The sequence below is a fragment of the Ambystoma mexicanum genome, chromosome 10 (assembly GCF_040938575.1).
Source record: "Ambystoma mexicanum isolate Mex_15411 chromosome 10, UKY_AmexF1_1, whole genome shotgun sequence".
Taxonomy (NCBI): Eukaryota; Metazoa; Chordata; class Amphibia; order Caudata; family Ambystomatidae; genus Ambystoma; species Ambystoma mexicanum.
This window is the reverse complement of record NC_090932.1, coordinates 1,159,868,909-1,159,894,355: the sequence shown is the minus strand read 5'-3', so window position 1 is coordinate 1,159,894,355 and position 25,447 is coordinate 1,159,868,909. Positions and strand designations below refer to the sequence as shown.

The window sequence follows — 25,447 nt, the reverse complement described above, 5'->3', positions numbered from 1 at the left end:
CGATGCCGCTTCCTGCTGCGCGCACTCTGCAATATTGCACACCTTCTCTACTAGCTTCAGCTGGTGCTCTTCTTTCTGCTTCTGCAGCAATCCCAGAACTCCGGACTGCTGCTGCCTCTACTACTCCTTCCGTGTCTCTCTCCAGCTGTAGCTCATTCTTAATTTAAATGTCCCGTTCGGGTGCCTTGCGCTACAACAACTAGACTGCACATTCTTTTAAATAGCACCTCTGATCCTTAGTAACTCGATGAGTCCTTCTTTCTTGGCCCAGTACCACAGGCATTATGGATCTTGAAGTACATAATGGATTACATAGCAGTTACTTTGTTTGCTCTACTTTTATGCCATCAATGCTTCAGGAAGAATAGGGGAATCTTAAGTTAAAGAGGCCACCAATTCCCCCATATACGAGTCTCCTCTCATGTGATCCTCCCACGCAATACCGCCCCCATGTTCAGGTTGCGGCTGCCTTCCCCAGGCCACGTGAGATGAGGCTTATACTGGCATTTTAGTGATGATCTCATTAGATTCCTCACAGTACTTATTCTCCACGCATCTCTTAGACCCATCTCATTCAGTTTCTTTCTTAGATATGTTAAACTCTTTTCTACCTGTCCCATTTGTCGAGTGGTCTAGATCAGCTTACATAAGTAAATTGAAGTCTCCTCCAACAATCTTTTTCATTCCCCGAGAAATTGTTGAGCCTTTCCATAACTCGCATCAAGAATTTCCCTTTATTTGCATCCAGGTCATAGGCTGAAACTAGTGTTGAGTGCCTCCCTTGCAAATGGCCTCTCACCATTATGAACCTCCCCTCTTTGTCGTCTGTCTCCCCTTCCACCTGGAAGTGTACTGCTCTGTTTACTATTTTTGCAAGCCCCGCTCTCCTGCCCCTCTCTTGCGCCTGAAATATGTTTGGGTATGATGTGTGGTGTAGCCTAAATTTGGTCTTAAGTGTATTTGTATAATAAATATTACATCAGTGTCTTTTGTGTTCCCCTAATATTTAACTTCTGCATTTAAATCCTACAAAACATTTGACCCAACTTGCTCCTTGAAAACTTCCCCTTTTGTATGAGGTAAGTGCCTTTACACTTCCATTCTCCTGCAGCTCTTCCCTTCCCTCCCTCTTCTGCCTCCCCAGTTCTCTCGTATCTTTTACTACTGGCTCTGCCACTGAAACTTGCAGTCAACAGAGAATCGAGGGGGGAGAGAGCTCTGAAGGCAAGAGAGGAATGCTGGGGGAGCTTTGCTTCCATTGAACAGGGTAACTTAAATAGCTAGCTTTGCTACACAAGTGCCAATTTAATTACAAATGGCTCTGCGACACTGCTTATTTTATGCCTTGTATTATCTGGTGTTTGAACTTCCCGGGCACATTTGGGTCACTGAGAAGTTTGCAGAAGGGCAATAATGTGCAAGTAATCAACGGAGATGCACTGCAGTTGTTGATTTAAATAAAGCATACACTCATTTGTCAGCATATTTGAAATTTTGTGCACATGCAGATAATGGGCCTCATTCCGAGATTGGTGGTAGTCATGGCGCTATTTGCGCCATGACTGCCACCAATAGCGGGTCCGGCACCGGTGTTGGTCAATGGGGACTTACCGGTCCATTCCGACCTTGGAGGGACCGGTAAGTCCCCATTGACCAAACGATTCCCCATTCCCATTTGAGCCCCCATAGGGGAATGGCAAGCCCGTTATCTGCGCCCTGGTCCCCTAATGGGACACGTAAGGTACGTTTGGTCCGACCAAACGTACCTTTACGGGTCCTGTTAGGGGACATCGGAATCGGGCGGTAGGGGAATACCGGCACTGGTCTCGTTACCGGTGCCCGGTATCCCCTGCCGCCCAACTCGGAATGAGGCCCATTGCTGGTCTGGGCGGGGCCAAAATGACCTCCACAAGGCCCAAGCTAACCCTTTCTGTGATGTGTGAGGCGTTGCCTGTGACCACGTTGTTGTTCATTGTGCTTGCTCTTAGGCGAGCTCCCACACTGTTCCCCAGATGTGGGAAGCATATTATTTCTGATGGGCACATCCAGGAACACTTGTGTGTGGTTTCAGAGGTGCTGGTAAGGCCTCTTCATATGTGGTGAAGGGTTTTCAATAAAAATATTGCATCCAGTTCAAGCCCTATATGCCTGGCTCACTCACCTCCTATGCGTTAGAGGCCTGGTGGTCCCGGTTTCTCTGTTCACCCTCTCTACTAAGTCCAACTGCTGCTCGGCTGGGGGTTGGTACACCAAACTCATGGTGGAGTGATATCCAGTTAAAACTAAGGTAGTCTGCCTACCTTCAGTGAAGTGTTACCCAAAGGGTTCTTCCAGATGTTCTATCTTTGGTATTTCTGCCGCTTGGACTTTACCATCATGGTAATGGTACTCGGCAATTCCATTGTGGTGCACTCTGAGAACTAGAGGCCAGCCTGCGATCTTATGCATGTCGCCCCTATGCTGCTTATCCTACTACTTATAGATTGGGCTTGCACTGCCTCCTGTTTTGGCTTTTGTCTGCCTGTCCTCTGCAGTTCCCCGGCTCTGTCAATCAACATGATGTGCCTGTCCCCATATTATTTACTGGAGACATTTATGGCATGATTTTATGAATTTTGAAAACTTTCTCGATTTTTCGTTGTTGTTGCTTATGAAAGTAAAGTAAAAAATTCCAAAAGAACCTTTTGAGGCTCAGTTGCTTTGCGTTGTGGTACTTGATGTCTTCTATTCAGGAAGGCGATATTTTGAACTGCTTTCATACACGTTTATTGCTTGAAATTATGTTTTGCGATTTGTTGCGTTAGTTTGCTTTGTAATGTATGTACTGTTTAATTCACATCTATAAAGCATCGTGGTTTTTTGTTTAGCCTGTGAAATGCAAACATTGGCGCATGTCTGTGAGAACTAGAGCTCAGAAAATATTTGGTCAGGTGCCTAAGTTGTGAACTAGACTCGAATACTGGCTTCCTAACCAAATCATGCCAGGTTTTGGAGTGCTTTAATTCAGAGTCCGCTTTTCAAAGACAGCCTTCGTCGTGGGTAATGGTTTACGTTTTGCTTTTTGTATGGTGGTGATGGTGGGCATTTTATGTATTGCACACCAGACCAGTTTGTCTATTGCCATGCTCATGGGAGCTTCTTATGGTATGATGTCCCATGGTGCTCTTGAGTGTGGAGGACTGGTGTTATTTCCTGTGATGTCATTTTTGGTGATGTTGATTCTGGTGATGTTGATGAATGTCCAACTTTTCTTTGATTAACAATGGAAGTGGGCAAGCAATGTGGGGATGTGGAGTCAGGATGGCATGTATTGAAACAGTCTTAACCATGAATTCTCTGGCGCCCCGTCTTTAAGAACACATGGGACACATTGGCTCCAGGGAAAGAGCAGCCCTCCAAGGTGGCAGGCAAAGATCTGAAATGGAAGGAGAGGCAGACGACCCTGCTTCAGCATAGCCCGCGCATCAGCGATCCATAGCACAGCCAAAATACCACAGACAAACTGCTTCACTTCTGCCCCAAACTACACAGCTCCTCAGTCACTGCACACTCCATTCCACAAGACAGCCAAGGGGACCAAGGTCCACCATCCTGCTGCGAGTTGGCCTTAGGGTGGCATAGAAATGTTATAAACACAAACCACATGCTCTCATACGTTCCATGCTACCCTACTCTATTCCCGACTTATGTTTCTCCCAGTCTGTTTTTTATCTACTATTTAATAATCCCCAAGTCTCTTTTTCACCTAATCTCTCTCGCTTGTCTTCGCTCTGTTGTTTGAATTGGTTGTAGGGTGGCATAAATCATGTGCCATCAACCCACATAATATAATTGTATTGCACACGGTTGTCAATAATGCTCCTGAATGTGGCGGGGTGGGCTGTGATTCGGTTCCAGTTATGGCACAAGCCTAAGTTTACAGATATGCAAGCTTTTCACACATGATAAATGTGATAAATGTGACTCGCATGTAAACAAGAGCTGAATTGTACTTCTCTGTCCTTCTCTAAGCAGAGGCCTGATCTAATCATCATATCGGAAGTGTGATTGCTACATCCGTTGACTACAGAATGAAGGGATCCCTGACCCTCCTCAATCGTGTTTCTGCTCACCCGGAGTCTCGGTGCTGGTTCCTAGCCTGGAACCCCACTGGGACCCTTCTGGCCTCTTGTGGAGGGGACCGCGCCATCAGGATCTGGGGCAAGGAGGGTATGTTTCCATTCACAATGAAAGAGGTTAAAATACATGGGATTTCATGTGAGTTTTTTCGATCTGTAGTGGTATTCCCTCATTGGGTTGCCCAAGATTTCACTACATTCTTAGAGCGTCCACTCAAACCACTGGTAAAGAGCTCCATGCTGTGACCATATTTCACTCACTGGGTAATACTGGAGGAATATTCTACCGTTGGAATGCTTATTACTCAACCACTGTTGGCGGAAGCACATACGGCTGGTGCTTGAAAGCATAGACCATACATTGCTGGAGGGAGGGTACACTATTGGAATCCATAGCATCAACGGGACACTCATCCGGGCAATCTCACACTTCTGGAGTGCTGGAGCAGAGTAAAGCTAATACTGGGGGGTGGGGGGATGCACAGTGCTGGAGTCCCACACTGACCGTGCATTGCAGGAGTACCCTAACACTGCATTAGGGAAAACACAGACATATCTCTACCACTGGGTTCCTTAAACACAAAGTTCCCTGCTGCAGAAAGCCCACATTTCTGAGGACCAGAACTGACAGGCTACACTCTGGGACGAATGTAAAAATCTGGTCACAGGATTGGGATTTAAATGGTGTGATACGCGTTTGTGCTATCTGGGCGCTTGGCTGACGTCTCCTGTTTCAAATATGGCTGATGAGAACATGTGTAAAATCATTAAAGATTGTAAAATGGATCTAGATAGATGGTCTCTTCTTAGTCTCTCACTGTGGGGTAAGGTAAACACCCTTAAAAGGAATTTGGCTCCCATAATTAATTTCGTAGCCAGTATGCTTCCTTTGAGAATTAATAATTGTTACTGGAAAGGTTTAGACCGTCTCATTCAAGAATTTTTATGAGATAAGAAACCGCTGAGACTTAGTATTTGGGAATTGCAACTTCCAGTTCATCAGGGTGGATTGGGGGTTCCGAATTTTAAAGCACTTGGCCTTTTCATCTCATTCATTCATTCCTTTTTTGAGTGGGGGGTCGGACCGCTGGGCAGTGGCGGAATCGAATGTCTTTGGTCCGCTTGGCCCAACTACTAATACGAAAGATGCTGGTAGTAGATCATTAGTGACGACATTTTTGCGCACAGCTTGGAGTGAGTTGTTGGTGTTTTTGGGCATAGATGCTTTTAAATGCCAGCGGGCCTCAATTTGGCTGAATCCTAAGATTTGAGACAGTACCAAAACCATTTTTTGGTCTGATTGGTATCTTGCTGGCATTAAACAGATTTCCGATCGCGGTACGGATGGTCGATGATTGACTGAGAGAGTGATGGGACTTTGGTAACTTATCGGATTCTGCTTATAGGCATCTGAAGAAGTCTGTAGGTGATGTTGACTGGTCAAACACTCTAGACCTGAACATCTTTCTTGCAAATTCTAATGGAAAGGGGGGTGGGGTGGTCTGGCTAGTAGAATTTATAAATTGATTGTGTCGAATTATTAGGGTAATGACAAACTACGGAAGGTTTGGAGTGAGAGGATTGGCTTTGAGATTGGTCCTGAATGCTGGCAAAATATATGCAGAAATGTTTCCATGTGGTCACTGAACTTAGGTGAAAGGTCTCGGCAAATTAAAATTCTTAATCGAGTATTTTGGTGCCCGGAAACCTTACACAAAAGAGGGCTAACTGACAGTGATGAGTGCTGGGGATGTGTACAGGATGTTGGATCTTTAGAACACATGCTGTGGAGCTGTATACGGGTGAGAGGTTTTTGGAATGAAGTATGTGATGTTTGTGACACGATTACCGGTGGGCAGTCCACCTTGGATTTCAAGACAATGATCCTAGGTGATGATTCTGGATTGTCTGATCTCTGTTCTGCCCATAAAAATGGCTTTTTAGGGGTGCCATTGTGGGCAAAAGATTGGTACTTCGAGGTTGGAAAAGCTGGATTCCTCCTTCATATGAGGATTGGGTCCAAGAAATGCACAGTCTTTCAAGAATTGAAAAACTGATTTATAAATTGAAATGCAAATTGACCTCGTATGATAAGATCTGGAATAAATGTAACAAGTTCTTTTAATGTATTTTTTTTCTCTTTTCTCTGCTTTGATGTTTCACTGTATTTGTACGGTTTCCGATTTGTTATATGTAATTGTTATGATCAGTTTGTTTTACTCTTGCTTATGTATATAATTGTAAATAAATAAATACATTTAAAAAAAGAATGTCACTGAGTGAATTACATTGCACTGATTGGGGAAACTCGCATTGCTCTGATCCTGTATAACTGACAGAACTAGGTTTATATGATATTCCCATCACTTGAATTCAGTGAACATTGAGGAATATCTAAGAATGCGTTCAGTACTTTTTTCACTCGTTGACCTTTCTGTGTTGCTTTTCCTGCCAGGTGATGGCTGGGTGTGTAAGTCAGTGCTTGCTGAAGGTCACCAGAGGACAGTCAGGAAGGTGGCATGGTCCCCTTGTGGGAATTATCTGGCCTCTGCAAGCTTTGATGCCACCACCTGCATTTGGAAGAAGAATCAGTCAGAGTTTGAGGTGGGCACTTCCCTGCATCATATCTTTGCGGCTTTTAGGAGCAAATGATCAGGTGTGTGTATAGTATACAATTCTTTGCTTGGACTGATTTTGCACTCTCTCTCTCCGCATCTTTTGATAGTGTGTCACCACACTTGAAGGACATGAGAATGAGGTGAAATCCGTGGCCTGGGCCCCCTCGGGCAGTCTGCTGGCTACATGCAGCCGCGACAAGAGTGTCTGGGTATGGGAAGGTGAGTAAGCTGATTTCTATGGGAACAAAAAATGAAAGTGTTTTAAAATGCACCAAATCTTAGTTTTAAACTGTTCTCTGTACTTTGAGTGCCAGAAAGGTTGGTGGTTATGTGATATAGTATAAGGTGTTAATGTCAACCGAGAGCACATTTTGTGTTTGCATAAATGTCAGGCATTTGTACAAATAAAAACCAGGTTGTTTGATTTAAAACCTTAGATGGTGGGTTCTACCTAAACATCTTGATTCTTAAAGATAGATTATTGCAAGCCTGACCGTATTTTTATAATTATATAGTTCTCATCCAGGGATGGAATGTAAGATTTGATAAACAGGAGGTAAACGCCGCTCCTGGTTTCCGGCATTAACCAGTGACCAGCAGCTACCACTGGATACCGAGGAGCTAATAGCCTTCCGCAAATCTAACTTCCATAAAAGATGCAAACATATCCTTTTCTCCATTATTTAGGACTCCTTATGCTTTAAATGCCATATAGACGTGTCCAGATGTTTATTTATAGATTGTTACATTCACAAAGGTGAGTTTGTCCCGCATCAGTTGGGATGAAAAGTCAAACGTAGCTCCTGTTAGCTGTTGGTATCAAGTTAACCAGGCTCTTCTAGGCTACAAGCAGGAGCTAAATAGCTTCCACCGCCCCTCCATTTCGAATCCTGTCATGGTTTGGAGGGTTTTCGTAAAACAAAACAATAAAACACTGGTGTGGCATTTAGAAAGACCAACCTTCAGTGTTTACACAAAAGACATAACCAAACTCTTACTGGTAGACATAGCTGAGCAGGAAGGCTTACCCTTGGAAGGGGGGGCAGTGGTATAGGGCACAGGTCACTCACAAAGTAGATGAAGTAAAAGATTGTCCATACAAAAATGGTACATATACATATATAAAACAGTAAGGTACCCAAAGTGGACACCATCAACACTATAAATAGAAAACATTTATACAGTTAAATCAAAAGCAGTAACACGGTTGCAATGGCGAAGTGGGGAGGAAAACAACGGTTGACTAATACAGCCCTCATTATCTATTCGGCAGACCCACACAACTCCCAATAGAATGTCAAGCCCACAGGAAATATAACCACTCCTTCCTGGCCACGGAAGCCGAATGGAAGTCGACCCTCCAACCTAGGTTGGCAAGGGTTCCTGATTGTGAAATAACAAGTAACAAGGCAGCAGCCTGCAGGGGGGAAAGAGGGCTTGGGAGAAGTTGTGGATGGGTAGGGGGAGTTAGGAAAACTGGAACGAAGTTTAGGGAATTTGAATGGATATGGAAGGGGAGGTTAGGGTAAACCATACCATGGTACAGTCTTGCTACTATTAAGACACATCACTCAACATACAGAACTTGGCATTTCACCATTCCTGGCCTTTGTCTTCGTATAGCTTGCTTACTAGCGTGCCATAACCCTTCCTTTGCCTGTTCATTAGCCCCACCTGCCCTTCCCTAATCAAAGGCACTGGTCCATTTGGGTTTAGCATACTGATTAGCACATTTCCCTAATCAAAGGCACCTGAAACCCTGCCAGCGTTGTGCACAGACATGTGGAACTTGCAACATAAAGCAAGTACATGTAAGCACATTGATTCTTGGTACTATTGACTTGACATTGATAGCAGCACGAGGAACAATTGGCAACAATACAACACATGTGTTAGCGAATACTCTGACAATGGGATTGTTCAAAAGGTGGCTTGCAGTGGAGTGCTTCCCTGCAGTGAGCTTCAGTCTTTCACTCCTCACGTTTTCCTGTTACCGTCACTGGATTACTTAAGCATTTAATGCACTCAATAAACCGCTATTTATTGTGCCCAGTAACTATTCAATAATTCGTATTCAGTAGTGTACTTGGCTTATGCCTGGGGAACCGTCCTTAGTACTCCCCAGGCGCTGTAGTGCAGGCGAGAAGACAGCAAGCTGAGTCCCGCTTCCAGACTCCTATCGCGGCGGGCCAGTGCAACTCGGCGACTAGGAGAATGAGCCCGCCACACGCGGAAAGTTGACAAACCCCGGTCTACCTTGCTGCTGTTCTGAAGTTCTGTTCTCCATATGCGCTCCTTTACCGTGGCCCATGTCTGCATTACCCACAATCACCAGCAAGAAGCACGGGACTAGGTGGAGCTAAAAGGGCTCCAGGAATGACGTGCCCAGGCACATGAACGTGAAAGGCCAGAACTACACAGCCTCATGGGAACCATAGTTCCCAGCACCGTCCGGGCCCCTAACACACTACACCGCCATGGCTTATTAGCCTGTGCGTTGTGGCTCATCCACGCATGCCCACATGCCCCCCCCACTGGCACCCCAGTTCCTCACAACAGACTTGTAAAGTTCAGCACTAGTTCATCACCAACTATTTGTCCAAAGTGATACCCAAGTAAACGATTTTATAGGAGAGGTTTAAATACAATACGTTCTCCCACATGCTAACATAGGAAAAAGTCAATAAACTTGAGCACTTGTGTTACACAGTGGTAATTCCACACACAGGCTTCCAGAGATAAAAGGGAGCATGTGGAATGTTTATATGGTCTGATTGTAGGTTTGAGTCGGAGGGAGGGGTATGCAAGCATCCGAGATGGATACCCATTTAGGATTTTTTGTTTTAGGTTTTTAAACGCATTTAAACTTTTTGTGTGCACATTAGTGATATCTGAAAAGTGAGATCCAGGGCTCTTTATATTAAGACTTGTGATTTATAAATTGAGATTTGTTTTACTGGACGCCAACTTTGGCCGTTACACATAGTTTGTATCCTAGTTGGCTTTCATTGTATTTTGAAAGGTAAAAACAAAACTTAGGTACTCAATGAAATAAAATGGAATGAGAGAGCAGCAAGACTTGTACTTTTTTTAATTCATATTTTAGTTTCTGGTTTTTGCCACACAATGCAGATTACACATTTAAAATATATTGATTATGCCATAACTAATTCACAGCTCCAACGTTTCATTTCATTTGATTCAAATGGATTTGGAGATATTTGTTTTTCCATTACAGACTTCTAAAATATGTGTTAAGCTCCAGCTCCTTTAAGAAACAATTTACCCATAGCTTTAATTGTTTTGGTTCTCCATCGTTGGGTTATTTCATGGATTCACATGCTTGGAATATTCCCCCTTGTCTGTTGGTAATCCTTGGTGTACAGTTAACAGCATTTAAGAGAAATGACACACTATGTGCAGACTACCTTCCTCATTTTGGGCCATTTGCCTTGCAGCCAAATGAGGTGTAGTTGCCATAGACCTGCCCATCCACTTAACCTTCAGATTTTTAAGAGAACAGAAAGAGCCTCTCGTCGAGGTGGGTGAGATGCACATATGTCCATGAAAGAAACCAATGCTGCAGAACTATAGCGACAGGTTAGTAGCCTCATTCCTTTCTGGCATTGAATTTTTCATAGGATCATTTACAGCAAAAGCATACATTTCCCCTACTCTTCTTGCCAAGTTTACGGCTACTAAAAAAGTGTTTTCCAGGTCTGCCCATTGTAGAGCTTTAATCAGGCAGCCCTTCAGTTTTACCAATAGCAACTTCAGATCCTACGTGGGGCTAGAGTGCATCTCACTGGAGGATATTCACAGAAGGTTATTTCATGAAATCCTTCACTATCCTCTGCAAGTACATCAATAGTTTTCCCGGTTCCTCACAAAACCTAGAAATTGCCACCATGTGTACTTTTACTGAGGGATGAGAGAGGCCCGTTTTGGCCAACTGCAGCACGTATGGTAACCGCTGCTGTAAAAGTATCTTTTTTCTTTTTTTTTTTTTTTAGAACAGTTTTTATTGATTTTATTCCAACAAACCAAACTTGCAGTGCATATAATAACATTTTTGAATTTACATCACTTCAACCATGTCCACTGCTTCTCCCGTTCCCTCCCCCCCATTCTAGCCTAGTGTCCTACATATTCCATTTCTGCGTCTTGCAGTAGGAATTCCTCTCTTGTGGTCTCTGCTCGGTCCCGATCACTTGACCGGTCTTGCGTCAGCCCAAATAACGTGGCTATCAGATGTTTCCAGGCTATCAAGGTTTCAGCCTCCTCCTCTCCTCCAAAATTACTAGCTTCCTGCCATACTGTGGTTTCAGCTTCTGCCCATTTCTGGAGGTCTTCCACCATACTTCTATTCTAGGTCTGAAAGGGGCCCCTGTGGGACCCTGACGTCTATGGAAACAAGGCGAGTCACCACACACGATAGATACGCCAGACACAAGGTTGTATTCCCAAAGCTAGGGTTTATTGCAAAGCAAAAGTCTCAGTTGGCCAACTAGGTCTCACGCCCCGCGACGTGTATCTCTAGACCTCGAGGGACGCAAGAGAGTGTATTACGTACATCAGTTACATATATACAAAATGCATATCAAACAATCAGCTATGACATGTTTAACGCCCCCCTTTATTGGGTTTCTTTGAACTTGGTGTGATGATGGACATCTCCGACTACTATGACACCTTCAAACATCTATTCTAGTAACAATTTGCAATGTGCGAGTGCGAAGGCATCTTTCAGTTGTTGAATAGAACACAGCGCTTCTGTTCTTGGAAGCGAGCTACATACGGGGGGAAGAGTTGCATTCCGGACCCTGCTATCTATTAGGTGCTATTCGCATCCTGGGAGACGAGACGCTCTAGCGGGCTCAACAAAGGGGGGCCCTAAGAAAAGCATAATTCAAGCCTTTAGCAGTATTATTCTAACATATTCTACCATATGACGAGACTGGCTGGCAGCTGTGAAATGATTAAATGCCCCTGCAGCTCTGCTTCAAGGCTACATTCGGGAGGGAGCCGGGCATTCTTCCTGGCGGTGCCTACGTTTTGTGTTTCAACAAACTCTTGTTATCCTCTCGGCCCTGCGGCCTTGTCCTTTTCACATACAGACAACAATGTTTTTCAGCCGAGCAGTGTAAGTGGAAAATATACTGCGAAGCAATAGGAACAGAAAGCAATGAGCAATGGTTAGAAAACAAAATGGCGATTCTTGTTACATCAAAATGGTCGTTCATTGGCAAACTTGAAAACCTATATTCTGTCATATCGTGCATGAGACGGTTGGCCCACGGCCACCAAAATGCGTTTGCGGTCACAAAGTAGAGGTATCCATATTTCTAGACTGACAAACCCTCCTTTGGCCGTATGCCAAACGTCTCATCTATTTATTGAAACCTCCTCTAGTGATGATGAATCTGAAGTACTTATGTCTGTATTTTGCATGCTTTCGTGGACATCGTCTTCATCAATATCTATTGCCATCAACTCTTTTACTGCTCTCATCTCATTTGGGTCTGGGTCAGTTCGATCATGAGGTTGTTTTTTCTTTGTCATCATATGCATACATCCTTCAGTACATCCCTCAGTTACCTCAGCGCAAACTATGGGTAAACAATGTATACAACAACAGCACGTTAGGAATATTCCAAACACCACTACTAATATTGAGATCAACTTCCATCCCCAAGAACGTAGTATTCCCCAAAACCAAGATCCTATTCCCCATCTCCCTTCTCCAGTAGGGAGTTCAGAGCTTAGGACGTGTATTTTTCTTTATTGCTTCAAAGATCGTGGGGGAATAGTCATCGACATAAACGCAACATGCTGATCCCACTATTTTGCAAATTCCCCCACGATCAACCAGGATCACATCGAGAGCCATTCTATTTTGCAGCGTTATTAACCTGATTCCTCTTTCTTCCAACGTCATGTTAAATAATATATCTGTTGTTGTGTTTATTGTATTTTTTAGGATTCTGGACAGTTGCCTTATATTATAGGAGTTCACTATCTGCCCTAAGAATGGAATAAATGATTTTGCTACATCAGTTGCTATTAAAACACCCTCATCAGTCCTTTTGACTCTAGTTCTGGATAATCTGACCATGGCTGCTGTTTCTAAAAGGAATACTCCTGGGAACAGTAGCCCTAGGTAACATGTACCTCCCCAGTTTCTGGGCAACCAAGGGTATGCTTTCTCTCCACATGTAAAATAAACTGGATCACCTACGTATACTGGTTCTATTTCCCATTTTAATACCACTGTATTCATACAACCAGCTTATGTTCCGACTAAAAAAGAGCCTTTCTTTTTTAGACAAAAAGGGACAGTTCTTGGGCTATAATTCACTGTGTAAGATGGGGGAATTGCATCTTTGTCCCCTTCTGTTCTTACATGAAACGTCATTACAGATGTTTTTTCTGGTGGGGACAATCTATCTCGTCTATTTTGTCGTGTTATCTTTCGTGTACTTTTCCTCGTGGGCTCTGGGGCTATTACTTGTGCTTTATGGAAAATGGAACAACCCACAGGTTCATTATTATCTCCTCAAACTCATTCATGTTGGTTCTGTCTAATTGACCCGTATTAATTCCATTTCCCATAGAACATTGCACCTAAAGATGCACTACATGCAGAACTTAATGGTAATGGCTGCACATACCACCCTATTCCTTTCCCAGCATGCTGTGGTAAATGGGCACATACCCAGCAATTTGTTTTCTTCAGGATTGCATATGTCATGTTCATGATCAACAGTAAAGTGTTATTTCCAAAACCTTCCCTGTGTTTTTCTTCCATTGGGGGCAGGGTATAAGTGATCACCTGAACCGGGCTTTCAGTAGTGGATATATTAATTATTGGTAAAAACATTTCTAATGGGTGTATTGTTTCTACCCACCATAATATTAGGGCTGTCGATATTGGTGCTACCACGCTCATAAAGCACATTATTATTGTCAGTACCAGCATACAATTTCTTTTACCATGCGTTTTTCTTAAGCTTACAGTCTTTATAATGGACTCATCCTCAGTGGTGGTGGTGCAGGAGGAGGCTGGAACCGGTCCCGGCATGTTTCTCGTCGTCCTTCTTATCACAGTTTGTTGTGGATATCTCTCTTCGTTGCATTTTCTCTAATGTTAATAAGTTCAATGGAATTGTCACAGTTCAGTTCTGCCTGTCCTTTTTAGCCTGGATTCGATTATTCGTTTTTTTAGGCGAGATCACTTTTCCTTTCTTATACTGCTCAGAGGACCTTTGATCAGTTATCTTATCGCCTTAGTATCATGTGCGCCCAGCTTGTCCGCTCTGGTTCCGGACACATGTACTTTTTATTTTCGCACCGAGGAGTCACGAGTCTTGAATTGTCCGACTTGCACAATTCTCATGCTTCTCTCCTCTGCACCTATGGTTCCTTCTCCGTCCATGAGCTGAACCAGAGGTTGACATAAACAACAAAACTAACTGCGGATCACTTTGTCTTCCGAGGCCGCAGGTTGTATCGCCTTGCTCCTGGTATCGTATGATCCGTGAACAGTGCCGGTGCACTTCCAGATTCAGGCTCAAAGTCAGCCTGTGGCGCTACTGCAGGTGCTGGTGTGCGCCGCGCCAATGATGCAGATCCGTTTTTTGGCGTGTTGGCAAGTGCTGGTGGGCGCCAAAGGGGTACACGATTTGTTTCTGCTGGTATTTGCAAGGCAGATTTCGCGTTGGTCAGCAATGATGTCGATTCTGCTGGGCAACGTTGGGACACTCTTTGCCCTTCCCCCTCTTCGGCAATCGTCTCAGGCTTTGTTTTGAGTTTCACTTCTCGTTTTGGCAGATTAGGTGGCTGCTTACTGGCAACAGTTGCTTTCGTTTCTGGGACTGCTGTCTCTTTCCGGTCATCAGTGTCAGGCAAGTCTTTCAGTGCAGTTGGAATCTTCTTGGCATGGGTGGCATGGATCCACGACTTCCTTCCATCCACCCGTATTGCCATCTGCGTCACCAAAAGTACTTGATAGGGTCCGCGCCACCTGGGTGCTAATGATGACTTTCTTTCAAAGTTCTTTAGCAGCACCCAGTCTCCTGGCTCCAGCGCGTGCCCCGGACCGGTGTATCTCACTGGTAATGCCTCCTGCACCTGCTGATGAATCAAACGCAATTTCTGCATTAAAAGGCCACAATAAGTACTAAGCACAGGATGTTCTATCTCACTAAGTCGTTTTGGCTGAGGTGCGCACCAAACATTTGCCGGCCTTCCCATCACGATCTCGTACGGGGAGAGCCCAGTTTTAGCCTGTACAGACGTACGAATGCATAATAGTGCTATTGGTAATGCATCCACCGAACTCAACTTGCATCCCGCACAAATCTTGCTAATCTTTGATTTAAGAATCCCGTTGTGCCTCGCCACAAGACCAGCAGAACTCGGATGCCTTGAACTATGGAATCTCTTATCAATCTGAAGACCAGCACATATCTGTAATACCACTGCACCCACAAAATGTGGTCCATTTTCAGACCATAGGACTCGGGGCAAGCCAAATCTGGAAAAGTACTCCTTCAATATTACTTTTGCCGTGCTCATGGCTGTGCAGTCCTTCAAGGGATATGCCTCCACCCACTTACTGAATGCACAGATCACCACCAAGACGTATTTTAAGTTTTGGCACCTCTCCATCTCTATGAAATCAAAATGAATTACCTCAAAAAATGGAGGGCGTGCCAAAACTGCCTGTTGGAGTCACTGTTCCCTTCCCTACATTGTGTTGCAAACACGTGATGCAGTTCTGCACCAACCTCTCTGCAGTCTTTTTTATGTTTACATTCTGCCAAACTGTAGAAAGGTGCTGTATTATTTTCTTCGCACAGATGTGCGTAGGGCTGTGGGCCATTGTGACCATTGCAGTCACGTACGAATTTGGCAACATCCAGTTTCTAGTTCCCTTGTCCACCCAACAACCCTCCAGGTCCAACTCAGCAGATCCCTCTGCCCACTCCTGTATTTCATCGGCCGAAGCCTCGGCCTGCATTTCTTTGACAGTGGCAACTCCATCTTCTATCATACAGGGTACTTCCTCTGTCTGAACCGTCATCATTTTGGTATTCAAATCAGTGGCAGTTTGTTTCGCAATTCTGTCTGCAAACGCGTTTCCCTCTCCTACTTTGCATGTTACTTTATTATGTGCCTCGCATTTCACTATTGCTAGGCGCTTTGGAAACGTGCGTGCAGACAGCAATCGTACAATCAAAGGGCCATGTTGAATTCTGGTGCCATGTGATGTCAGAAACCCTCTCTCAGCCCAGAGTCGACCAAAATTATAAACCACTCCAAAAGCATACTGACTATCAGTATATATATTCACATTCAAATTTTCAGAAATCTTGCTGGCTCTTGTTAATGCTATTATTTCCACGGCTTGTGCTGAATTATAGGGAATTCTTTTGCTTTCTACAACGCTCTCTAGGGTAGTGATAGTGTATGCGGCAGTTGTCGTGCCATCTGGTAATTTAAAACATGAGCCGTCACAAAATAACTCCCCATCTGGCTCTTTCTGTGGGATTTCACTTAAATCAACTCTTCCCTTGGTTTCTTCCTCAGTGACCATTAAGCAGTCGTGGGGGGGGGGAGGGGTGATTCATTCTTCCCAATTTCTTTTAGGGTTGGTGGCATTAATTCTGCAGGATTGAAAGCGCTACACCTCATAATTTGGTTATGGGGCACGAACAAGATAATCTCATATCTTGTCAATCTAGCAGAGGTGAGGTGTTGCGTCTGTGTCCTATTTAATAGAACGTCTATGGCATGTGGCACCATCAAAATTAAAGTGTGCCCCAATACCATCCCTTCCGTTTGTTTCACTGATGCAGCAGCCGCTGCGACAGATCGCAAACATCGTGGTAGTGCATGCGCTACAGGGTCCAGCGCAGAAGAAAAATAGCCGCACGCCCTATTTCTTCCACCTTGTTCCTGTGTCAAAACCGCCAATGCACATCCTTCACTTTCACACACAAATAGTCTAAAAATGTTCTTATAGTTCGGCGTACCCAAAACTGGAGCCGAGCATAATGCAGTTTTCAATCCATCAAATGCTTTCCGACATTCCTCATCCCACTGCAAAGGCATAACCGCATCCTTTCTAGTTAAATTCACCAACGGTTTCACAATTAACGCAAAATTACCAATCCATTGTCGGCAATATGAAGCCATGCCTATTATGGCTCTGCATCCTTTTTGTGTCTTTGGAATAGGCATACAAGAAATACTTTCTATGCGTTCTGGCGTTAGTCTTCTCCCTCCTTTCGAAAGTAGGTAGCCCAAATAGGCCACCTCCTTTCGATTATACTGAAATTTCTTCAAACTAGCTTTATGGCCATGTGCCGCTAGGTGTGACAGTAGTAATACAATGCTTTCTTTACAAATCTCCTCTGTGTCTGCAGCTAGCAATAGATCGTCTATGTATTGCAAGAGTACACAACCCACAGGTAATTCCAGCATGTCTAGCTGCTCTTTTAATGCTCTACAGTAAATACTTGGACTTTCCGTGTAACCTTGCGGAATCCGCGTAAATGTAAATGATCATCCTCCTAATGTGAACGCGAACAAATATCTGCTGTCCTTGTCCACTGGAATACTGAAGAATGCGTTTTTCAAATCTACTACACTAAAATATTCTGCTGAAACAGGTATCATTGTCAATATTGTAGTAACGTCTGGCACTAGAGGAAATTGTGGATCTACTACCTTATTCAATGCCCGTAGATCAATTATGAAGCGGTATGGTACCTCATTACCTCCTTTTTTATAAACCGGAAGAATCGGGCTGTTGCATGTACTGCCTGTAATTTCCTGGATTACCCCTAATTTCACCAAATCTGTAACAATACTCTTCAATCCTTTCTCACCTTCAGCCGAAATTTTGTATTGGGGTATTCGCGGTAGGGTAACACCTTCTTTCAAAATTATCTTTACTGGCTCTATCTTTAAACATCCTACATCATTGTCATGCATTGCCCATATACAGGTTGGTACTTTACTTAGTTCCCCTGGTAACGCTTCGGACATGAATTCTGACACAGGGACATCTTGTGGCCATATCGTTAGAAACACTCCATCTGCCGTGCAATGTATAACAGAACCTAGTTTTTTCAACAAGTTTAATCCCAACAAATTCTCCCCACAATTTTCTGTTAAAAGGAAAGGACAATGTTCAGTAATTGGTCCTATGGTAACTGGGACTGGTTTGGACACTGGGTTTATGACTGGTGTACCTGGGAACCCTACGGAAATATTCTTTTGCCCTGACAGTGGTATATCCGGAACCAAGTGATGGTCTATTGAACACTTCTGTGCTCCTGTATCTACAAGCAAGCGGTGCTCCTCATTCCCGACTCTCATTTCTACGTAGGGTCCTCTCTGATTCACGGGAATAGACACTGGTTCCGACCCCTGTCCTGGGCTGTCCTATTGGGGAAATAACACATTGTCCGATGTGTAATCGTTATTATTACTGTAATACATGTTTGGCTGTGTATCGAAAACATTCCCACTCTTCCCTCTATTTCCCCCACTCTGGTTTCCATATTGTTGATTTTGCTGTCCCTGACTCTGGTTTGGGGCATTTTGATTTTGGCCTTGGTTTTGATTACCTCCGTTATTGTGATGCTGCTGCATTCTATTCCTATTTGGTCCATTCGCTCCTGGGTGTCCTCTATGCTGTCTCCTCTGACCAGACCCATTTCTATTCTGTAGATGCGGACATTGCGCTCGCCAATGTCCTTCCTCCTTACAATACGCACACTGATTTGGTCCCACTGTTCCCCCATGCGTATTCGAATTACTCCTTCCTTGTGCGTTCCTTCACCCTTTATTATGTCCTACTACTTGCTGCATTAATACCCGTGTTTTCAGATTTACCCTATCACTCTCTTCTTTTTCTTTTCCTGCAGTCACTCTGCGCTCATAATATTGGGCCATATGTAATACTTCTCCCAACGTTTTTGCTTGCCATGCACTCTGATGTCATTATTAGATCCTGAATTGGACGTTTTAACCCCCTCACATATTTGTCAACAAATAACCTCTTTCCTGCTTCCGAACCCACATCCTGCCCACTGAAGTCTGTGAATACTTCTTCAAATCTATTAAAATAATCTGTAGCCAACTCATCCTTGCCTTGTACACATGAAGTCAATTTATCTCATTGAATTCTTTTCTCTGGGACAATTCCTTTTAACTTCTGCACTATACGTGCTGGTAATGCCACCAGGTTTGCTCCTGGTGTCCCTCCAACCGCTTTATTCCTGTCTTCTATTATCAAGTCCGCCCATGTGGCGCCAAAGGCTGTTGGGTCATCTACCTTCCTTATTTGTTTCCATATGTCTGCTGGCAGGATCACCGGGAATATTAGGTCTATATCACCCATGGTAAGCACGGATGATTGTAGGCAGGACTCTATTTCCTTGTAAAACCCTGCAGGATTCTTTCTTATATCGGGAATCGTCTGTTTTATGTTGTTCACCTCCTGTCTGGAAAAGGGGACATGCACATATTGGGCGGTGTAATGGGCTGGTGTTACCTGCGCCGCTGCACCGCCCACTGCGGGAACCTCCACTTTGGGCACAAAGGTAGGTGGGACCTCTCTCATTGGAAATGCCCCACTTACCGTTCCCCCCCCCCTTCTCTTAGATGTAACAATATTCCCAGATCCAATGATAGGGCTGTTTCTCCTGTCCCTCGCTCTAGTGCTCTTCTATATACTGCCATTATTTCGGGTGGGCTGGCCTTATCGTTTTTTATATCTTTGTCTAATAAATGTTCAGCCATCGACTGTAGTGCTTTTCTTTTCATGGGCATGGACTACTCGTCAAATATCTAGTGTATCTCCATTGTGGGAATACTAGGATCCGACATCCATCTAAACGCTTCTCGTATACATACTTTTAACTTATCGCCCCTTTGTACTGATGACATTGAATGTCGTCGTCGTATAATTGGCTCTACAGTTTCCTTCCTATTTCTCCCGATATCCCTACTCCTGTACCCAGGTGTAGCAAACATTTCGGCATAATCATTATCTAATTCATCTTTAAGCTCAAAAAGTCTTTATACATGTTCTCTCACTTCTTCATCCCTCTCCCTACAGCGTGCTAATGCATTCAAATCTAACAATCGCTGCGGTGGTAAATTCCTAATTAGCTGTTTCCATTTCTCCACCAAATATTCACCCATGCATTCCAACACTACCTGTCTTTCGTTGCTTCTACGGAAGTCATATATCGAAGCCACTGCTGCCGTCTCATCATTCCCGTCTATATACATCTCTGCCTGTTGCTGCAATTCCACCTTCCTTTCTTTGCTGATTGCACTGCGAGTTACCCTCGTGCATCCCCGTTGGTCAGTCCCGCCTCTTGCCCCGTGGTTTCAACTTCAACCCCGGGAGGAACGGACGGTACCGAGTCTTTGCTTGAGGCGGGAGGTCCGGATGGGACAATGGGAACAGGGAGTGTCTGTTGTGGGCCTGATTGGCTAATAGGAAGTGTTACGCGCGAGGTCTGTGGCTGCGGGAGGGCTTGAGCTACCGGAGGGGGAGCTTGGGCTACGGGCGCGGTTTGGGCAATAGCTACTGACGTGTCTGGCCTCACTTCTGATTTTGGGCCTTGCTTTGTATAGGTCAATATGTTTTCTATCAATTCATCTGCTATGTGTAATTCTGGTTGTGGGTATATTTTTTCTATATTCAACTGGTCACGCCTACCTGCCCTTCTTAGACTCAGTCCACTCCTCCTCTTCTTTCTCTTCCGCTACTTCACCTTTCGATTTATGCCTGCGCGCATGCTTTGCTCTGCTTTTAACTCGGAGCATTGCTTCCTTCCTCCAGTCTTTAATAGTCTCAAATGCTGCAGGACGCGCTGTCTTTCTTATCGACACCCTTTCCAGGTTGTCTATCCTCGCTATCTCAAAACTACCATTAATCGGTCACTGATGGTCTTGCTGCTTTCTGGTTTGCCTATGCCAAGTCTCACAGAATATTATCGCACCCACTCCATACTTCACATACATCTCATACGCCGGCGTTCCCCCAGGTGGTACAATTTGGCCATCTTCCAAAGATTGTCTACCACAGCGGAAAAACCCTGCTAAGGTGGACAATACCCCAGGCATGTTTCAACCTTCCACCTGGTTAATCAACCTTACCTAGGGCGTTTGATTTTGCAAAGTCAACTCTCAACCAATATCAGGATACTTTGAATCGGGAATGACTCACCTGATAAATCAAATCGTCTGTATACTGACGCACCAAAGGACATAGTGTCTGCATTTCTTGGCTTCAGCCTCGTTTCGGGACCCTCGCCTCCTTGTTCTCTAGCCAGGCACGTCGATCAGGGATCAGATGTGTGCAGATCTGCAAAGGAATCTCATCACTTTTACAGGGCGCCCCGAACACCTCTTGATCCCGGCTCGATCGTCCCGTCCTCGCCCTTCTCTGCCTAACTCAATTACAACGTTATGCGATGGAACAAGTGGGGGAGGGTCCCTATTCGGGCGCCATCTTGAAAGGGGCCCCTAGGGGATCCTGACGTCTATGGAAACAAGGCGAGTCACCACACACGATAGATACACCAGACACAAGGTTGTATTCCCAAAGCTAGGGTTTATTGCAAAGCGAAAGTCTCAGTTGGCCAACTCGGTCTCACACCCCGCGACGTGTATCTCTAGACCTCGAGGGACGCAAGAGAGTGTATTACGTACATCAGTTACATATATACAAAATGCATATCAAACAATCAGCTACGACATGTTTAACACCCCCCTTTATTGGGTTTCTTTGAACTTGGTGTGATGATGGACATCTCCGACTACTATGATACCTTCAAACATCTATTCTAGTAACATTTTGCAATTTGCGAGTGCGAAGGCATCTTAAAGTTGTTGAATAGAACACAACGCTTCTGTTCTTGGAAGCGAGCTACATACGGGGTATCGGGAAGAGTTGCATTCCGGACCTTGCTATCTATTAGGTGCTATTCGCGTCCTGGGAGCTGACACGCTCTAGCGGGCTCAGCAAAGGGGGGCCCTAAGAAAAGCATAATTCAAGCCTTTAGCGGTATTATTCTAACATATTCTACCATATGACGAGACTGGATGGCAACTGCGAAATGATTAAATGCCCTGCACCTCTGCTTCAAGGCTACATTCGAGAGGGAACCGGGCATTCTTCCTGGCGCTGCCTACGTTTGTGTTTCAACAAACTCTTGTTATCCTCTCGGCCCTGCGGCCTTGTCCTTTTCACATACAGACAACAATGTTTTTCAGTCGAGCAGTGTAAGCGGAAAATATACTGCGAAGCAATAGGAACAGAAAGCAATGAGCAATGGTTAGAAAACAAAATGGCGATTCTTGTTACATCAAAATGGTCAATTGGCAAACTTGAAAACCTATATTCTGTCATATCGTGCATGAGACGGTTGGCCCACGCCACCAAAATGCGTTTTTGGTCACAAAGTAGAGGTATCCATATTTCTAGACTGACAGGTCTATGGCATGCTTTCCATCCCATAGCGATTCTACGCTTTGCAAGTATGTATGCCAGGTCTTTTAGTTTACTTACATGCTTGAATTTACGTGGTCTAGGAAACCCCCCTATCAGGCATGCCCACGCTGTTTCCACCACTAACCTAATCCCTTTCTCTTCCAGCCTATGTGCTACTTCTCCCCAAAATCTCTCATTTACTGGACATGTCCAGAACATGTGCACGATTCCGGTGTTTTCTTCGTCACATTTGGGGCATGACTGTCATCCTGTATTTTTAAATTTGGCTATCCTCTGGGGTGTCATATAAGCCCTGTGGGTTATGTATAATTGTATCTGTTGTAACCTTGCATTCCTTGACACTTTCTTATGGTACCCTTGGGCTCGCTCCCACATCCCATCACTCATTGGGGCACCCACTTCCTCTTCCCAGTCCTGTCTCAGGTGTACCATTTCCTTCCCCACTTTGGACATCATCAGCTCTTATATCCTAGATATCTTGTGCCCTCCTTCTGCTATGTCATATATTGTATCTATGGTAGCGTCCGGTTGATCTTCTTATACTATTTCGGACCATGTCTCTTTGATCCGCCTCACCACCCTATGGTATGTAATATATCATCCCGTATGTAACCCCGTTTCCTCCTCCAACATCTCAAAGTCTTTTATCTTCCCTTCTTGCCATATGTCTCCCATTGTTGCTATCCCTACCAGTTCCCAGTGCTTCCTGATCATCACCATTAGTTGCTTCTCTTTTCCCGCCAGTGCGACTAACGGCACTTGCGGGGAACACAGGGATCGGTTCTCCATTACCTGACAGACCCTACGCCATAACTCCCACCCTAGTATCATCATCTTTGGGCGCCCTTCCATATTCGATCTGGGCAGCCACATCATTTCTTTTACGAAGAATGGGGCACAGTCCAGTCGAAACAGCCTGGATTCTGGGGTTGGTTCTTCTGATAACCATTTTGCTACATATTGTAGCTGGCTTGCTATATAGTAGATTTCATAGTTGGGCAGTTTTATACCCCCTCTATCATGTGAGTTTTGTAGCTTCCAAAGGGCAACTCTGTTCCTGGTCCCACGCCAAAGGAATTCCCTGCATATGCCATGTATCCTAGCAAAGAAACACCTTGGTATCAGGTATGGGATGTTCCCAAAATAATGCAGTATTCTTGGCAGGACCACCATTTTCAGCATTGTGTCTCGTCCCATCATCGCTAAGGGGAGCTTTACCCAGAACTTCATACTATTTTCTATACTCTTGATCGCTTTCTCAGTGTTATGTTGGTGATCTGCCTCCACCGTATGGTAGATGTCTATCCCAAGATATCGAAACGTGTTGACCTCCCATGGTATCTGTAAGACAGGTAATTGATCTATCGGGATCCCTTTGTATCTGCCCAGTGGAAATATGCAAGATTTCTTGGCATTCACTGCTATGCCAGACAGCCCTGCAAATCGCTCCGTCACTTCCAGGACATATTGAAGGTTTTCTTCAGGGTAACGTAGATACAACAGCATATCGTCTGCATACAAGGAAACTAAGTGCGCTTCCCCTTTCATGGTGATACCTATTATGTCATACTGCTGCCTCAGGTATATCGCCAGGGGCTCTAAGGTTAAGATATACAGCATAGGGGACCAAGGGCATCCCTGTCTAGTACCTCTACTGAGTTGCCACCTCTCTGATATTACTGCTCCCGTTTTAACCCAGGCCAGCGGCGCGCTATATAGTAGTTTGACCCATTTGAGATACCCAGGACCTATGCCATAATTAGTCAGGGCCGCAATCTGCCAGGGCCATTTGACCGAGTCAAAGGCCTTTATTGCATGCAGCGAAATAATTGCCATTTCGCCCGTGTACCCATTTGCATGTTCAATAACTAGGTGGAGTCGTCTGAGGTTGTTGGATATATTCCTGTTAGGGACATAACCGGTCTGGTCGGGGTGTATTAATGTACTAATGATCTTCCTGATTCTGTTTGCCAGGACCGCTGTTAGCATTTTGCTATCCTGATTCAGCATTGACAGCGGTCTGTATGAGCCGCAATCTTTACCAGGCTTGTTGGGTTTAGGGAGCGGTATGATGATCGCTTCTCTAAGGGACTCTGGTAGCCTTCCCACTTCGTATGCCTCAATTAGCATCGCTAAAAGCGGGGGGGAGTAGTTTATAAAATTTGCTAGGAAGTCCATCGGCCCCCGGAGTCTTACTGGTGGGTAGCTGTGCTACTACCTCTTCTAGTTACTCTAGAGTAATAGGAGCATCCAGCTCCTCTCGCTCCTCTGCACTAATTTGCGGCAGTCCTATGTCCTCCAGTGTTTCTCTTATTTCCCTACAATCGCTTTCCTCTTCATCTCTGTACAGGAGTCGGTAATAATCTACAAATTCCTGATTAACGCCTTCTTGGGTGTCCACTATGCGCCCATCTTCCCTCGTAATTGTTCTAATTGTGGGTCTAGGGGTCTCTCTTTTATATAACCATGCCAGGGCCCTCCCTGGTTTATCCCCACCTGCATGTTGCCTCTCTATGTACTTTTTATAGTTAAGATTACACAATCTCTCCCAATGCCCAGCACATTTCTGTTGCAGCCTGAGTATTGCTTCGTTGCCTTCCTTGGTGTTACCTCCCCTTCTCAACGCTGTTTCCAGTTCTATTTCTGCATCTTGCAGTTCGGCTAATATCCCTCTTTGTAGTCCCCTGGACTTGGCTATGGCTATCCCCCTCACTATCACTTTGAAAGCTTCCCAGAGCGTACCCGCTGTCTCAACACTGCCAGTATTGATCTCAAAGTAGCTTATTATTTCCTCTCTCAAATCCTCCCTGAAAATTGTGTCTTTCAGCGCTTCTGCTCTGAGGCGCCACGTTGGTATCCTTGTTCTCGGGGGTCGGTATTGCCATACCAGTACCAATGGTGAGTGGTCTGGTAGGACCCTCGCTTTATATTCTGTCTGCTATTTCCGCCATTAGCTCCTGTGTGGTAAACCTATAATCCAGCCTGGTGCACCCTCCATACATCCTCAAACCCGAAATCCGTTAACAGTGACTGCAACGCCCTGGCGGCTGGGGTGCGTCTATCTATTTTGCCATCTGATCTGTCTATTTTCGGGTTTAGCACGCAGTTAAAGTCTCCTCCCCGATCACCGCCCCCCCCTAACCACATGCTGAGTTTGCTGTGTAGGG

The 25,447-nt window shown here is 44.8% G+C and overlaps 1 protein-coding gene across 3 annotated transcripts in view; it reads left to right on the top strand.

Moving 5' to 3' along the window:
* CIAO1 (cytosolic iron-sulfur assembly component 1) overlaps positions 1 to 25,447 on the top strand; it is a 180,234-nt gene that overhangs the window by 50,242 nt on the left and 104,545 nt on the right. For all 3 annotated transcript variants that reach the window (XM_069619091.1, XM_069619092.1, XM_069619093.1), the window contains exons 2-4: positions 4,015 to 4,209; positions 6,574 to 6,722; positions 6,844 to 6,955. In XM_069619091.1, the coding sequence (XP_069475192.1) occupies positions 4,071 to 4,209; positions 6,574 to 6,722; positions 6,844 to 6,955 (400 nt within the window). In that variant the 5' untranslated portion in view covers positions 4,015 to 4,070. The remainder of the gene's footprint in view (positions 1 to 4,014; positions 4,210 to 6,573; positions 6,723 to 6,843; positions 6,956 to 25,447) is intronic.